The 15,435-nt window shown below is 39.1% G+C and overlaps 3 protein-coding genes across 3 annotated transcripts in view; all 3 read left to right on the top strand.

Annotated features, from left to right (window-relative positions):
* Positions 1 to 3,939: 3,939 nt before the first annotated feature.
* Positions 3,940 to 7,720, top strand: LOC126392420 (C-reactive protein-like). The gene is made up of 5 exons (XM_050047803.1): positions 3,940 to 4,013; positions 4,226 to 4,280; positions 5,742 to 5,844; positions 5,937 to 6,234; positions 6,518 to 7,720. Exons 2-5 carry the CDS (start codon positions 4,226 to 4,228, stop codon positions 6,734 to 6,736), a joined length of 675 nt encoding a protein of 224 aa, XP_049903760.1. The 5' UTR covers positions 3,940 to 4,013; the 3' UTR covers positions 6,737 to 7,720.
* Positions 7,721 to 9,620: 1,900 nt separating this feature from the next.
* Positions 9,621 to 13,057, top strand: LOC126392422 (C-reactive protein-like). The gene is made up of 5 exons (XM_050047804.1): positions 9,621 to 9,641; positions 9,862 to 9,916; positions 11,725 to 11,827; positions 11,925 to 12,222; positions 12,551 to 13,057. Exons 2-5 carry the CDS (start codon positions 9,862 to 9,864, stop codon positions 12,767 to 12,769), a joined length of 675 nt encoding a protein of 224 aa, XP_049903761.1. The 5' UTR covers positions 9,621 to 9,641; the 3' UTR covers positions 12,770 to 13,057.
* An 876-nt stretch (positions 13,058 to 13,933) lies between these two features.
* Positions 13,934 to 15,435, top strand: part of LOC126391739 (C-reactive protein-like) — a 4,869-nt gene continuing 3,367 nt past the window's right edge. Inside the window, exons 1-2 of the mRNA XM_050046657.1 lie at positions 13,934 to 13,978; positions 14,469 to 14,684. Of these exons, the coding sequence (XP_049902614.1) occupies positions 13,934 to 13,978; positions 14,469 to 14,684 (261 nt within the window). The remainder of the gene's footprint in view (positions 13,979 to 14,468; positions 14,685 to 15,435) is intronic.

The raw sequence follows: 15,435 nt of genomic DNA, 5'->3' as shown, positions 1-15,435 counted from the left end.
ATCTCTGTGCAAAGTTTCATGTCTCTATGACATACGGAGCATGAGATATGCCCATTCAAAGTTTGCAATTTCAATCGGTTGCTATAGCGCCCCACTTTGGCCAATTGATGTAATATTGCTTCATTCACATCCTCCCATGACCCTCTACCACTGTGCCAAATTTCACATGGATAGACCAAGTCAGTGAGGAGAAAAACGTGGAACAGACACACAGACAGACACCAACAGACAGAGTTTTCATCATTATATAGTAAGATGTCAAATATATAGCCCAAGTGAATTATCAATTTTGTCCATAGACATATTCATTTAAAGATTACAATACAGAACAAAAGCATAATCTTGAATATGTATGGAGACAATTACTTGGTCAGTTTGCAGTCAGGATAAATAAACAAGTCCAAGGTACAGTAGGGCGAGGGGAGACAAACTTGCCAACTTTGAAGAGATCTTAAAACGCCACTTTGTGCTGAAAACATTTTCAGCTCATCTACATGTGCAGCCAAAATCAGATCTTATGCCAACATGAGCACTTCATGTTATTTTCACTCTACAAATACCTGTATACCTAGTATTGCCATTTTATGGTGTGATTTTATTCTTTATATTTGTAGTGCATGCATTCCCTCTTTTAGCCAGATATGCCATTATCTGCTCCTCACACTACGATTACAGGTTTGGCTACAATAACTGATATTACAAATAGCCTATGGAAAGTCACGTTAAGAGCATGTGTCCACATGAAGTTTTACTTATGCAGAAAAGCAGTGGCAGGGCACTGGGGAATGTTTCTTCCCAATGCTTTAGATTAAGTGCTCACAGTGCTTTTTTCAATGATGGGCTACACGTGAGTAGGTTTCTATAACAGCAATATCTTGACATGAATGCTAGCTGGTTAATGTAACACTATGTTAAGTGAGGGCTGACTATACAGTTAACAAGCTTATAACGCGTACAGTGATGAAAGCACAACCCTCACCAGCAACATTCAGTGTCCAGTTGATACGCTCCCACAAATGGACTTTTACGTCTTTGTGGTGATAGTTTCTGACTGATATCATACAGCTCAGGATAGACAGTAGCACCTTTGACACTGATTGGACAACGTCCTCTTTTTTTTTTGCTTTTCGGCATACTCAACTCTCATTGGTGTATTGCTGTTGGCTCTAGCTGTTAGACTTAAGTACTGTACACCTGGTCAAACTCACATGACGTCATCAGCTTTTTGCGTCCTTCAGAGAGACAAATCATTCCAGTATTGAAATGAAAGTGATTGAACCCAAATGCAGCACACTGAGACAGGCAGACAGTTGGTAATGACCTTTATTGCTCACACAAATAGGCAACAGCTCTGGGGTCTTTGGGTTTAGCTTGTTTGTAGTTTCAGCGGTGAGTGAGTGAGCCGAGAGCAGGCACTTGAGCAGTCTGAGAGTTGGGGACTGTACCGTGAGTGCAGGTGGGTTTCTCTTGAGGCTGGTAGTAGAGTGAAGACTGAAGTAACTTGCCGAACGAGGAGAGCTGAGGTAAGCAGGATTGGTGTAGCACTGTGCAGCCACAGAGCTGAGCAGACGAGAACCAAGAAGGGAGCAGGCAGGACTCAGAGTCGGAGAAAGAAGGCTGAGGTGATTACCAGGACAACAAGCACAAGCAGGGTCGGTACTGGGAAATCAAGCCAAGAGTGAGTGCTGGAATGTCTTGCATGAAGTTGAAGAACAATCTGGCAAAGAGTGTGTGTGCTGGAGAGGCTTAAATACCAGGCAGATAGGCTGATGAGCTGCAGCTGTGGAGGCAGGTGAGAGGGGTTGTCTTAATGAGGGGGGGCGTGGCTGGCTAGCAGGGTGCAGGTGAATGGAAATTTACCAGAAGCAGGTGAGGGAGAGAAGCAGACTGTGACATGCATAATATATACCAGAATGCATACCTGCTACACAAATTGCATACATCGCTGCGAGGGTCATAAGGACAGAGGGATGTCGTATGCTGTAAAGCCCTGTGATTTGTGATATTGGGCTTTATAAATAAAATTGATTGAATTGATTGAGACATTATGGGAAATATATTAATTATCTTTTTCACTATTACTATGTGTTCAAAGAATACACCAGAAAAAATACAGTATTATATAAAAGAGATGTCTCTCTTATCTCAATGTCTGCAAATTCACAGGAGCAGGATTCACATGGCGGAGGCTTTGACATTAATCAGTCTTTTGTTGGCATGCTGTCTGACGTCCACATGTGGGACTACACCCTTTCCCAATGCTAGATCCAGAATTATTATCTGACCTTCACCCCGGGAAATTTGCTCAACTGGAGGACACCGGAGTTCCTGAGTAAAGGAAGAGTGCTGATAGAAGATAAACAAGAGCCCTACTGTTAAACTTTTCAGGTTAAACAAAAAAAAACAAATCCTCCTAACTCCAAAGATTGTTTATCATGTTTTAAAAATCTGTTGTTAATATTATTATCTTTTGCTATATTTGTTCATCATATTATTGCAAAGAATGACTTTTTCTTTTTCTTTAATGTACTTACTGTGCAATCATAAATCCAGTCGAAGCTAACTTTCCAAAGTGAATTTGTGATTGTGAAATTAAAACCAACCGAAAACCGATGAAAACAAAGTTCAAATTGTATTGCATCAGTATGTGCTATTTTTCCAAAGAATACTATTTGTATAGATATTACACATTGTGTGTGCTCCTCAGTAGTAGCTTGTGAGTACTGTATATGTCTCCTCTTTTGATCGCTCCACATTCTGTATTCTTCATTTCAGTTGTCTCCCAATGGTCTCAATTGTGTTGTATTTAAAGCAAGATCAAACAAGTTTTGAAGTAAAGTTGTATTGTGTTTAATAACGTCTGTAGCTCAACAATGAAATGTAACAAAGGATACTGTAAATAAAAAAGTGAATATCATGTAAACACTCTAATTTTGTATTGTGACGAAGCTGCTCAAAGCCTAATTTTGTATGGTAAGTGTACCCTGTAAGAGTATAATCCTTTTAAGAGTCCTTAGTTAATATTGCAAGGAAGGAGACAAGAAGAAAACACACTGCTGTGAATCATCGATAAGTACCAGATAATCACATGTAACTACTACATATAAGTACTTGGGTTTTGAGCTTCAGCAGTTCGGGCGCAATGCATCCTTGTACATGTAGGCACTGAAATGACGGCTGTGCAAGACGGAAACTGCTGTCAATGCAGCACGCACTGAGGAATTTATTGCCACAACTGACTGCATTTACCATCAACACTGATGGGATATCTACTTGAGATGTGCCAAACTTCTCATTTAATGTTTACCATGTTCACTATCTTTTGTCCTTGAGTATATAATAAAAAAACACAAAAATAATATACACTATGTTGATGGTTATCTTGAGGATGTGAAACAATGAATAAATGTAATAAAAAGATAAACGCAGACGTACATGTGAGCGGTCTGTCCTTGTTGTTTGAGGAAGTGAGATAAGGCTGTACTGTCAGAGGAGTTCAGGTAATCTTGTCCGGACTGTCTGTGCCAAATTTCGTGGCAATCTATCCATGTCATTTCACTCAAAACCACTAATATGAACCTGCTTGTGGCACTACAGTAGGCATAAAGTCAAGGGGTCAACCAAGCTATGGGACACACAAATACTGACTGACCAACAGAATTTGCCATTTATACAGGAACACCAATACCATGGTTAAAAAACACCTGCTTCCATTATTAAATGTAATTGTGTTGTTTACGGTTCTGACTTATCTTGTTTGTTTTTCATTTTGTGTTGTGACTAAGCAGCTCAAAGTCTATTTTGATAAGTTTTATAAGCCTAATAAGACAGTTTTAGGAGCCCTTAGTTAATATTCCACATTTCCAAATAACTGGAATCTGAAGCCATATATTGTACACGGAAGGAGACAAGAGAAAAACACACAGCTAATAACTGAAATGAGGAAGCAGCAAAAGTATAAAACTCGCACTCCCATACACTGTTGCACACAACATTCTGACACAGGACTCAAGGTAAGATCAACACATGACTGGAAAATAGAGGAATTTAACATGACTGCAACATGTTCCCCTCTTCTACCTGTACTCTATATTGTAGCAGACCAATTTAAGAAACAGAAAACTTCTTGCAGTCTGTTACACACTGGTAGAGAAGGTTTTACAGTATTATTATCCTTGCATTAACCCTCAGCATTTTGTATTGTGTGTGTTTGTCTTTGTAATAGATGGCATTGTTGCTCCTACTGGTGATGCTGACAGCATGTGCTGCTGCTCCTCAAGGTGAAAAAAACAAACAAAACTTTTTACTTTCACATTGTGAAAAGCAAAATGAACCATCGCAAGACAGCTACATGCAAATGTGTCTGTCTTACAGGAGCTTAATAATCTTTGATTTTGTTACCTCTATGTACACTCTTTTGAGTATTTTAAGTTTTTTTTTTTTTTACTGTAACAGGATGAAACAAACATGACCTTTATATTAATAGCAACAATGTCAAATATTTAGCTCAAGTCAATTACCAATTTTGTCCATAGACATAATCCTTTTTTAAATTAATTTAGGGATATCAATACAGAACAAAAGTATAATATTAAATATCTATGAAGACAATTACTTGGTCAGTTTGCAGCCTTACCTTCAGTAACAAGTCAGCAGTCAGGATAAGTAAATAAGTCCAAGGTAGGGCGAGGGGAGACAGACTTGCCAACTTTGAAGAGATCTTGAAATGCCACCTTGTGCTGAAAACATTTTCAGCTCATCTACATGTGCGGCCAAAATCAGATCTTATGCCAACACAAGCACTTCATGTTATTTTCACTCTGCATATACCTGGATACCTAGTATTGCAATTTTATGGTGTCATTTTATTCTTACATAGCCTATCATTCCAAGTTCAATTACTATGTGCGGATTCTCAATTACTGATGTCAATGTCAGCTGACTGTCCAGAAGGAATGATGGAGAAGTCTGGACATGCAGAGGCACAAGGACAGCTTACTTTACCAACCTAAATGACAAGCAAGCTAGCTTTCAAATTCATTCGTAATGTTAGGCTAACGTTAACTTTGTCCACTCCACTTCAGTTCATTTACCTTTGCAAAGAAGTTCAAAGACTGTTCCTCGTGTATGGAACCAGTCACTGGAGTGAGAATGGGATATGAGTGGGATAAAATCAAGGTCAAAAGTGTTGCTCTCGATTTGCATATCCTGGCTACTGTCTCTAAAAACGACATTAAATATTTTTCAATCATCCCCGATTGCAAAAATTAGTTTTCTGGGTGGGTGAAGACAAGAGGGGAAGAATCCTGTGCTGTGATTGGTCAGTCTCTTATTTTGCTTTTTGGCATACTCGATGCTTGTTGGTGTATTGCTGCTACTTCCTGCTTTAAGACTTTGGTACTGTACACCTGGTCAAACTCACAAGCCATCAATAACTTTTTGCGTCCTTCAAGGTGACAAATCATTCCAGCACATATGCCAGAATACATACCTGCTACACAAATTGCATACAGGTCACAAGGAACATGATAAGGGCAGACAGCAGCTGAGGGCAGGTAGTGCAGAGGGCAAAGTTCATCTTTGCTGTGCTTGTGTTGTGGTTCTACAGATGGCAACATACACTGTCATACAAGTTTCAGACCTGCTACCACAATTCATCTAGTGATTTTATTAGTTCATTACTGGAAACTTTAAGAATTTACCTATCACATTCTGATTTTAAATTTCTCTCTTTTTTATAGATCTGTCAGGTAAAATGTTCACCTTCCCACTACAAACCAACTCAGCTCAGGTGAGGCTGACAACATCAAGACAGTATCTGAGGGCTGTGACCGTCTGTCTCAGGTAGTGCTGAATATGCAAATTAATGAAACAACCCACTGTATTTCTGAAAGTGAAAATCATCATGTATGATAATGTCTTTTTCATGCCTACAGGTATTTTACAGACCTCGGTAGAGATTGCAGTCTTTTCTCTTTGGCCACACCCTCTGCTGACAATGCACTTCTGATTTACAAGTGGGCTGCAAGCGATCAGATTTATCTCGCGATCAGGAATAGTGCTGCAGACTTCAGAGGGCAGGACTACAGACTGAACACATGGCACTCAGTTTGTGCCACATGGGATTCTGCGTCTGGTGTAGGGCAGATGTGGTTAGATGGAAAGCCCTCAAGTAGGAAATTCATCAGCTCTGGATCCGACATCAGCGGGCCCTTCATAATTGTTTTGGGACAGGTACAGTTTTTAATCAATATACTTAAAAGTGCTGTATGTAATTCTGGAGAGAGATAGTTAATTATTCAGTCTTATTGCCAGGATGTCTGATACACAGGCTTTGGTTTGGTAGTCGGACCAAGCACAAAGTGCTGATGTCTCCTTTACAGGAATGGGTTGACATTATGGGAAATATATTAATTATCTTTTTCACTATTACTATGTGTTCAAAGAATACACCAGAAAAAATACAGTATTATATAAAACAGCTGTCTCTCTTATCTCAATGTCTGCAAATTCACAGGACCAGGATTCCCATGGCGGAGGCTTTGACATTAATCAGTCTTTTGTTGGCATGCTGTCTGACGTCCACATGTGGGACCACACCCTTTCCCAATGCCAGATCCAGGACTACGCGGATTATCTGAACTTCACCCCGGGAAATTTGCTCAACTGGAGGAAACTGGAGTTCCAGACTGTAGGGAGGGTGCTGATAGAAGATAAACAAGAGCCCTATTGTTAAACTTTTCAGGTTAAAAAAATCAATGAAAATGATTTTTTTTAAAAACAACAACTCCTCCTTACTCCTAAAGATTGTTTATCTTTTATAAAAAAAATCTGTTGTTGATAATATTATCTTGTGCTTTATTTGTTTATCATATTATTGCAAAAGAATGACTTTTCTTTATCTTTTTTTCATGTACTTACTGTACAATCATAAACCCAACCAAAGCTAACTTTGCGAGATGAATGTGTGATTGTGAAATTAAAACCGACCATACTGTAGATGAAAACAAGTTCAAATTATATTGCATTATGTTATTTTTTTCAAAGAATATTATTTTTATAGATATTTCGCATTGTGTGTGCCTCTCGGCAGTAGCTAGGAGTACTGTATATACCAAAAAGCAAAAACATTAAAACCAGTGGTGGGTGAAGTGAGTAACATTGATCATTTTGGTACAATGCAATGTTCTGCTGGGAGACCATTTTGTCATGGCATTCATGTGGATGCCACTTGATGCCCTCCACCCACCCAAACAATGCTGTGGGCTAAGCTCTTTAGCTCTTTCTTACATTCCTTGGGCCATTCCTGAGCAGTTTCTGGAGTGCAGCATGGTGCATTTTCTTGCTGGGGGCCACTGCCATCTGGGAAGTTCTGCTGCCATAAGGAGTGAAACTTGATCTGCAGAGGTGTTTGGGTGGGTGAAGCCCATTAAGTGGCATCCTCATGAATTTCTGGACCAAAAGTTCTCCAGGAGAACATTGTATTGTAACAAAATGATCAACGTTACTTTTAATGTTTTGGCTGATCAGTGTATGCCTCCTCTTTTGATTGCTCCACATTCTCTATTCTTCATTTCACTTTTCTTCCAATGGTCTTAATAGTGTTGTATTTAAAGTTTTGAAATGAAGTTGTAAAGTTGTATTGTGTTTAATGTAGCTCAACAATGAAATGTAAAAAAGAACACTGTAAATAATAAAGTGAATATTATGTAAACACTAATTTTGTACTGTGATGAAGCAGCTCAAAGTCTAATTTCATAAGTTTAGTTTACCTTATGAGACAGTTTTAAGAGTCCTTAGTCAATATTTTACATTTCCAAATTACTGGAAACTGAGTGCACCCAAAAAGCACCTGAGCGGACACCATCCCTTTATTTCTAGCGCCATCTAGTGTGACCCTCCAACATTGCAGCTTCAGTTACATTGTGTATTGTGTAATACCCCACAGCTCCTGTTGGGTGAGAAAGCGTGTCCCATTCTTCACTGAATAGCTTTGACTGCGCGGCCCATAGAGCAGACAGAGTAGAGACTTCCGCCGGCTGAGCCAGCTACTTCTGGTCAAGCAAGCATGCTGGTAAAATTACGGTTTGGCTGCTATGTAAATAGGCTTCAAAGCCCAGCCACTTCCTGAGGGCCTGGAACTATAGATTGTACATCTGCATTTTCGTATGCAGCCACCACACCAAATGTTAGCTGACCTAAAGATTAACATCCCAGTAGTGAAAAAAGTCATGTCACAGGGACTGTGAACTATAGATTACACTTCTGCATTTTCATATGCTGCTGCCACAGACACAAAGAGAAGAGCTAGACATAACTATAATCAAAAGGTACAACTAGGCAGAGCTGATCAAATATAAACATATATTCTGTTACTGCAGCCTATTGTATTACTTTTTGGTTGTTCTATGATATTTTGTCGACAACAAGTGGTTGCCATATTGTTTCCTGTATTGTAAGAACAGAGGCTGAAAATACTGAGATCAAATGGTTAAACAAAGCAGTGTTGATCACATCTGAATCAAAACTCTGTTAAGATATCACTAGTGATGGCTACAGTAGTCTTGAGTCTTCCTAACTAGGCTAGCTATGGGCTCTAAATCCAAAAAGGGAAAAGTCTCAGGGGAAAAAAGAAAATTTAGTAGTGCGTGGACAAATTTGTTTGCTTTCATCGACAATGCTGCAAAATTAAAGTACCAAATAATCACATGTAACTACTACATATAAGTACTTGGGTTTTGAGCTTCAGCAGTTTGGGCGCAATGCATCCTTGTACATGTAGGCACTGAAATGACGGCTGTGCAAGAAGGAAACTGCCGTCAATGCAGCACGCACTGAGGAATTTATTGCTTTAGCTGATGGGATATCCGCCTAAAACGTGCCAGACTTCTCATTTAATGTTTACCATGTTCACTATCTTACTTAAGCATGTCAGCAAGCTGTTCAAGAAGGTGGAGAGTTGTCCTTGAGTATATAATAAATAACCACAAAAATAATACACATTATGTTGATGGTTATCTTGAGGAAGTGAAACAATGAATAAATGTAATAAAAAGATAAACGCAGACGTACATGTGAGCGGTCTGTCCTTGTTGTTTGACGAAGTGAGATAAGGCTGTACTGTCAGAGGAGTTAAGATAATCTTGTCCGGACTGTCTGTGCCAAATTTCGTGGCAATCTTTCCATGTCATTTCACTCAAAACCACTAATATGAACCTGCTTGTGGCACTACAGTAAGCATAGAGTCAAGGGGTCAAGGGACCCACAAATACTTACTGACCAACAGAATTTGCCATTTATACAGGAACACCAATACCATGGTTAAAAAACACCTGCTTCCATTATTAAATGTAATTGTGTTGTTTACGGTTCTGACTTATCTTGTTTGTTTTTCATTTTGCGTTGTGACTAAGCAGCTCAAAGTCTATTTTGATAAGTTTTATAAGCCTAATAAGACAGTTTTAGGAGCCCTTAGTTAATATTCCACATTTCCAAATTACTGGAATCTGAAGCCATAAATTGTACAAGGAAGGAGACAAGAGAAAAACACACAGCTAATAACTGAAACGAGGAAGCAGCGAAATTATAAAACTCGCACTCCCATACACTGTTGCACACAATATTCTGACACAGGACTCAAGGTAAGATCAACACATGACTGGAAAATAGTGGAATTTAACATGACTGCACTATACAACCATGTTCCCCCCTTCTACCTGTACTCTATATTGTAGCAGACCAATTAAAGAAACAGAAAACTTCTTGCAGTCTGTTACACACTGGTAGAGAAGGTTTTACAGTATTATTATCCTTGCATTAACACTCAGCATTTTGTATTGTGTGTATTTGTCTTTGTATTAGATGGCATTGTTGCTCCTACTGGTGATGCTGACAGCATGTGCTGCTCTTCCTCAAGGTAAAAAAAAATCTTTTTAATTTCTCAACATGAAAAGCAAAAAGAAACATCACAAGACAGATACGTGCATATGTATTGCCATTTGTTGGTGTAATTTTATCTTTTTTATTTTACTTGCCAATATATAAACATTGCTCTGAAATTACATATCATTCCAAGTTCAGTTACTATGTGCTGATCCTCAATGACTGGTGTCAATATCAGCTGACTGTCCAGAAGGATTGAGACAGTCAGAGGCATGGTCATTCCTTTTTCTAGGAATTTTTGTAGTGCGTGCATTCCCCTTTTTTAGCCAGATATGCCATTATGTAATAGCCTGTGGAAAGTCGCATTAAGAACATGTGTCCACATCTTGTTTTTCTCATTCAGAAAAGCAGTTGCAGGGCACTGGGGAATGTATCTTCACAATGCTTTATAAAGTGCTCGCAGTGCTTTTTTCAGTAATGTACTACATGTGGGTATGTTTCTATAACAGCAATATCTTGACACGAATGTTAGCTAGGTAACCTTACACTATATTAAGTGAGGGTTGATTATACAGTTAACAACAAGCTTACAAGGTGTGCAGTGATAAAAGCACAACTCTTACCAGCAGCAACATTCAGTGTCCAGCTGATGTGCTTCGTGGTGATAGTTTCTGACTGATATCATACAGCTCAGGATAGACAGTAGCCAAAGGAGCAGCAGTGACAACACCAGCGCCTTTCTACAAAGTGCAGAAGCTGCACTTTTTCTTGAGGTAGCTGGATGCTGTTGCTTATGCTCTGTCCTCATTGGGAACAATTGTAAAAAGATGCTGTGGCTAAAAAAACACCTATGTGAATCCTGGCAATTACCATATGTGACACAAGGACAGCTTACTTTACCAACTTAAATGACAAGCAGGCTAGTTTTCAAATTCATTCGTAATGTTAGGCTACCATTAACTCAAAGTTTCTTTATGCTTCTCCATACACTCCGCAGTTGCTGTGTGCCGATCATAGTTCTGCGTCCTGTTGGTCTATGTCGCTATGCAATTCCCCGCCAAAGTGCTTGGGGGTGCGGTGTTCTTTTATATACCTACCTAGACTCTGTGGTGTCTCTGGTCGTTGCTCGTTCATTGTTTGTTCATCTTCCGGCTTTGCTCTAGTCACAGTGAAGATGGCGGCCGAGAGAGAAAGACTGTTGCTGGAGCTGGAAATGACTGACATTGAACAATAAATGTTCTTATTACAAATGTTACGACGAAGAGAGGCGACTGCGCCGATGGTCTGTACGCCCGTTGAATGGCTCAACCAATTGATCACAATAGAGACTTTTGAAAATGGCGGTGTTGTGGTACTGCAGCAGGAAGTGAAACCTTGTGAAATGCCGGAAATGATGTAGTTTGAAGGACCAATCATAGATCTTGTGGTCTGCGTTGGGTCTGTATTGCCTTGACGCGTGGTTGCAAATTTTTTGGAGGTGCACGTCGCGTCTCTGCGTCAGTCTCAATCATCCCCAATTGCAAATATTTGTTTTCGTGGGTGGGTGAAGGCAAGGGGGGAAGTATCTTGGCACTGTGATTGGACAACGGCCTCTTCTTTTTTTTGCTTTTCGGCATACAGGCTGGCTGGTCTGCAATTCATTTTCTATGAGAAGTGGCAAATCACAAGGAACATGATAAGGGCAGACAGCAGCTGAGGGCCGGTAGTGCAGAGGGCAAAGTTCATCTTTGCTGTGCTTGTGTTGTGGTTCTACAGATGGCAATATATACTCAACATGTTTCAGACCCGCTACCACAGTTCATCCAGTGATTTTCTGATTTTGAATTTCTCTCTTTTTTATAGATCTGTCAGGTAAAATGTTCACCTTCCCACAACAGACCATCTCAGCTCAGGTGAGGCTGACAACATCAAGACAGTATCTGAGGGATGTGACCGTCTGTCTCAGGTAGTGCTGAATATGCAAATTAACAAAACAACCCATTGTATCTCTATCTCTATAGTAACAATTACCATGTATGATAATGTCTTTTTAATGCCTACAGGTATTTTACAGACCTCCGGAGAGATTACAGTCTTTTCTCTTTGGCCACACCCTCTGCTCCCAATGAAGTTCTGATTTTCAAGACGGGTGCAAGCGATAGGATTGATCTCTGGTTCAGGAATAGTGCTGCAGACTTCGTAGGGCAGGACAACAATCTGAACACATGGCACTCAGTTTGTGCCACATGGGATTCTGCATCTGGACTAGGGCAGATGTGGTTAGATGGAAAGCCCTCAAGTAGGAAATTCATCAGCTCTGGATCCGACATCAGCGGGCCCTTCATAATTGTTTTGGGACAGGTACAGTTTTTAATCAGTATTATTAAAAGTGCTGTATGTAATTCTGGAGAGAGATAGTTAATTATTCAGTCTTATTTCCAAGTTGTCTGATACACAGGCTTTGGTTTGGTAGTCGGACCAAGCACAAAGTGCTGATGTCTGACATATCAACAATCAACAATCTTTCTCCAAAGTTACATACAGCTCCTTTACGGGAATGGGTTGACATTATGGGAAATATATTAATTATCTTTTTCACTATTACTATGTGTTCAAAGAATACACCAGAAAAAATACAGTATTACATAAAAGAGATGTCTCTTTTATCTCAATGTCTGCAAATTCACAGGAGCAGGATTCCCATGGCGGAGGCTTTGACATTAATCAGTCATTTGTTGGCATGCTGTCTGACGTCCACATGTGGGACTACACCCTTTCCCCATGCATGATCAAGCGGTATATGGATAAACTGAACTTCACCGCGGGAAATTTGCTCAACTGGAGGAAACTGGAGTTCCAGACTGTAGGGAGGGTGCTGATAGAAAATAAGCAAGAGTCCAACTGTTAAACTTTTCAGGTTAAACAAAAGAGTGAAATTCAAAAAAAAAAAAAAAAAAAAAAAAACTCCTAAAGATTGTTTATCTTTTTCTAAAAATCTGTTGTTGATATTATTATCTTTTGCTGTATTTGTTCATCATATTATTGCAAAAGAGTGACTTTTCTCTTTTTTTATGTACTTAATGTGCAATCATAAATCCATCCATACTGTAGAGGAAAACAAAGTTCAAATTGTATTACATCAGTTTATGTTATTTTTTCCAAAGAACATTATTTCTATAGATATTGCACATTGTGTGTGCTCTCCAATAGTAGCTTGTGAGTACTGTGTATGTCTCCTATCGCTCCACATTCTGTATTCTTCATTTCAGTTGTCTCCCAGTGGTCTCATTTATGTTGTATTTAAAGCAAGATCAAACAAGTTTTGAAGTGAAGTTGTAAAGTTGTATTGTGTTTAATAACTTCTGTAGATCAACAATGAAATGTAAAAAAGAACACTGTAAATAATAAAGTGAATATTATGTAAACGCTCTAATTTTGTATTGTGATGAAGCAGCTTAAAGTCTAATTTTATAAGTTCAGTATACCTTATAAGACAGTTTTAAGAGTCCTTAATTAATATTTTACATTTCCAAATTACTGGAATCTGAGGCCATATATTGCATGCAAGGAAGGAGACAAGAAGAAAACACACCACTGTGAATCGCAATAAGGAAGCAGTGAAAGTATAACACTCGCAGACACTGTTGCACATAACAGCCTGAAACAAGAATCAAGGTGAGATCAACCCATGAATTAACTGCATTATATACAAACATTGTAGCAGACCAATTTAAGAAACAGCAAACTGCTTGCAGTTTATTACAGACTGGTGGTGAAAGTATTGTTACAGTTTTAGGGTCCTTGCATTAACTCTCAGCATTGTGTACAGTGTGTATTTGTCTTTGTTTTAGATGGCATTGTTGCTCCTACTGGTGATGCTGACAGAATGTGCTGCTGTTCCTCAAGGTGAAAGATGTCATTTTAATTTAACAAAGGCAAAAGCTAAATGAAACATCACAAGACAGATTGTTTCCTGACAAACGATACCGGCTTATATGACATCATGCATACTTGATACAAAAGCTGTGTACAGGTTGGCAGGTCTGCAATTCTTTTTATATACATGTTGCAAATGCCTCACGAGGAACACAACAAGGCAGACAGCAGCTGTGGTCAGGTAGGGCAGAGGACAAAGTTCATCTTAGCTGCAGTAGCTGTGTGGCTCTGTCCAGAAGTATATTCAACATGTTTTAGACTTGTTACTACAAATAATATAGTGATTTGATTTTCAGCTTCAGCTTATGTCTTCTCAGAACCTCTTTTTAAGAAATATTCAGATGTCTGTCCACTGAATATATCTTCTCTAATTCATTTGTCTCTTTTTTATAGATCTGTCAGGTAAAATGTTTACCTTCCCACAACAAACCAACTCAGCTCATGTGAGGCTGGTATTATCAGCACTGAATCTGAGTGCTTTAACAGTCTGTCTCAGGTAGTATTGGACATGTAAAACTAATGAAACAACCCACTGTATCTCTGAGAGTAAAAATCATCATGTATGATAATGTCTTTTTAATGCCTACAGGTTTTTTACAGACCTCGGTAGCGATTACAGTCTTTTCTCTTTGGCCACACCCTCTGCTAACAATGCACTTCTGATTTACAAGGAGGCTGCAAATGATGTGATAAGTCTCTGGATCAGGAACTATCATGACGACTTTAGAGGGCAGGACTACAGACTGAACACATGGCACTCAGTTTGTGCCACATGGGATTCTGCGTCTGGTGTAGGGCAGATGTGGTTAGATGGAAAGCCCTCAAGTAGGAAATTCATCAGCTCTGGATCCGACATCAGCGGGCCCTTCATAATTGTTTTAGGACAGGTAAAGTTTTTAATCAATATATTTAAAAGTGCTGTATGTAATTCTGGAGAGAGATAGTTAATTATTCAGTCTCATTCCTAGCTTGTCAAATACCAGGTCAACAGTATGGGAAATACACTGATAAGGTGATCAACACCAGTCTCATGTCAGCATGGTAAATATGTAACGAGGGTCGGCCGCCTGTTAGCTTAACTTAACACAAAGACTGGAAGCTCTGTCCAAAGGAAAGATACTCACTCTACCAGCACCTCTAAATCTCAGTGATTAACACCTTGTTATTTGTTTAGTCTATACAAACGTGTAAAAACATTACTCGTCTTTTAAGAATGGTTATGTGCAGGACTGTTTCCCAGCCAGGAGCAGTAACTTCTCTGTCTTCTCATTTCTGCCGACTTCCTGGCAACTGCTGCTGGCCAAGAAATACTCTGTCACACAACTCCTTAGCAAACATCTAACTGTTTTTGTTTGGTTGGTTTTTGTTTGTTTGTTTTGGTTTTTATCTTAGAATTTTGGTATTAATATGTACTAGTCCATAACCATTGACTGCACAGTTGCACACGTACAGTTTCACATGGTGTGTGTTTGGGATACAGGTCATAGGAAATTGCAGATTAAATAGTCAACTGAACCCATTAAGAAGAGCAATGTATTCAGACAGAGTTTTTGTGAATTTGATAGTACGATTGCTTTATTGAAAGTACAATAGTACCATTGCCAATAGTGGGATAGTTAGTGGGCTAAAACTGTACAT

Source organism: Epinephelus moara, chromosome 6 (genome assembly GCF_006386435.1).
Source record: "Epinephelus moara isolate mb chromosome 6, YSFRI_EMoa_1.0, whole genome shotgun sequence".
NCBI lineage: Eukaryota > Metazoa > Chordata > Actinopteri > Perciformes > Serranidae > Epinephelus > Epinephelus moara.
The sequence above is the reverse complement of the archived record's forward strand: the minus strand, read 5'-3'. Positions and strand labels throughout refer to the sequence as shown.

What these genes read in the sequence shown, in the direction of transcription:
- LOC126392422 (XM_050047804.1), top strand. Translation starts at nt 9,862, where the DNA reads ATGGCATTGTTGCTCCTACTGGTGATGCTGACAGCATGTGCTGCTCTT. An exon ending in ATGTGCTGCTCTTCCTCAAG is followed by an intron (nt 9,917 to 11,724) that starts GTAAAAAAAAAT and finishes TCTTTTTTATAG; the next exon opens with ATCTGTCAGGTAAAATGTTC. An exon ending in GATGTGACCGTCTGTCTCAG is followed by an intron (nt 11,828 to 11,924) that starts GTAGTGCTGAAT and finishes TAATGCCTACAG; the next exon opens with GTATTTTACAGACCTCCGGA.
- LOC126392420 (XM_050047803.1), top strand. Translation starts at nt 4,226, where the DNA reads ATGGCATTGTTGCTCCTACTGGTGATGCTGACAGCATGTGCTGCTGCT. An exon ending in ATGTGCTGCTGCTCCTCAAG is followed by an intron (nt 4,281 to 5,741) that starts GTGAAAAAAACA and finishes TCTTTTTTATAG; the next exon opens with ATCTGTCAGGTAAAATGTTC. An exon ending in TCATAATTGTTTTGGGACAG is followed by an intron (nt 6,235 to 6,517) that starts GTACAGTTTTTA and finishes GCAAATTCACAG; the next exon opens with GACCAGGATTCCCATGGCGG.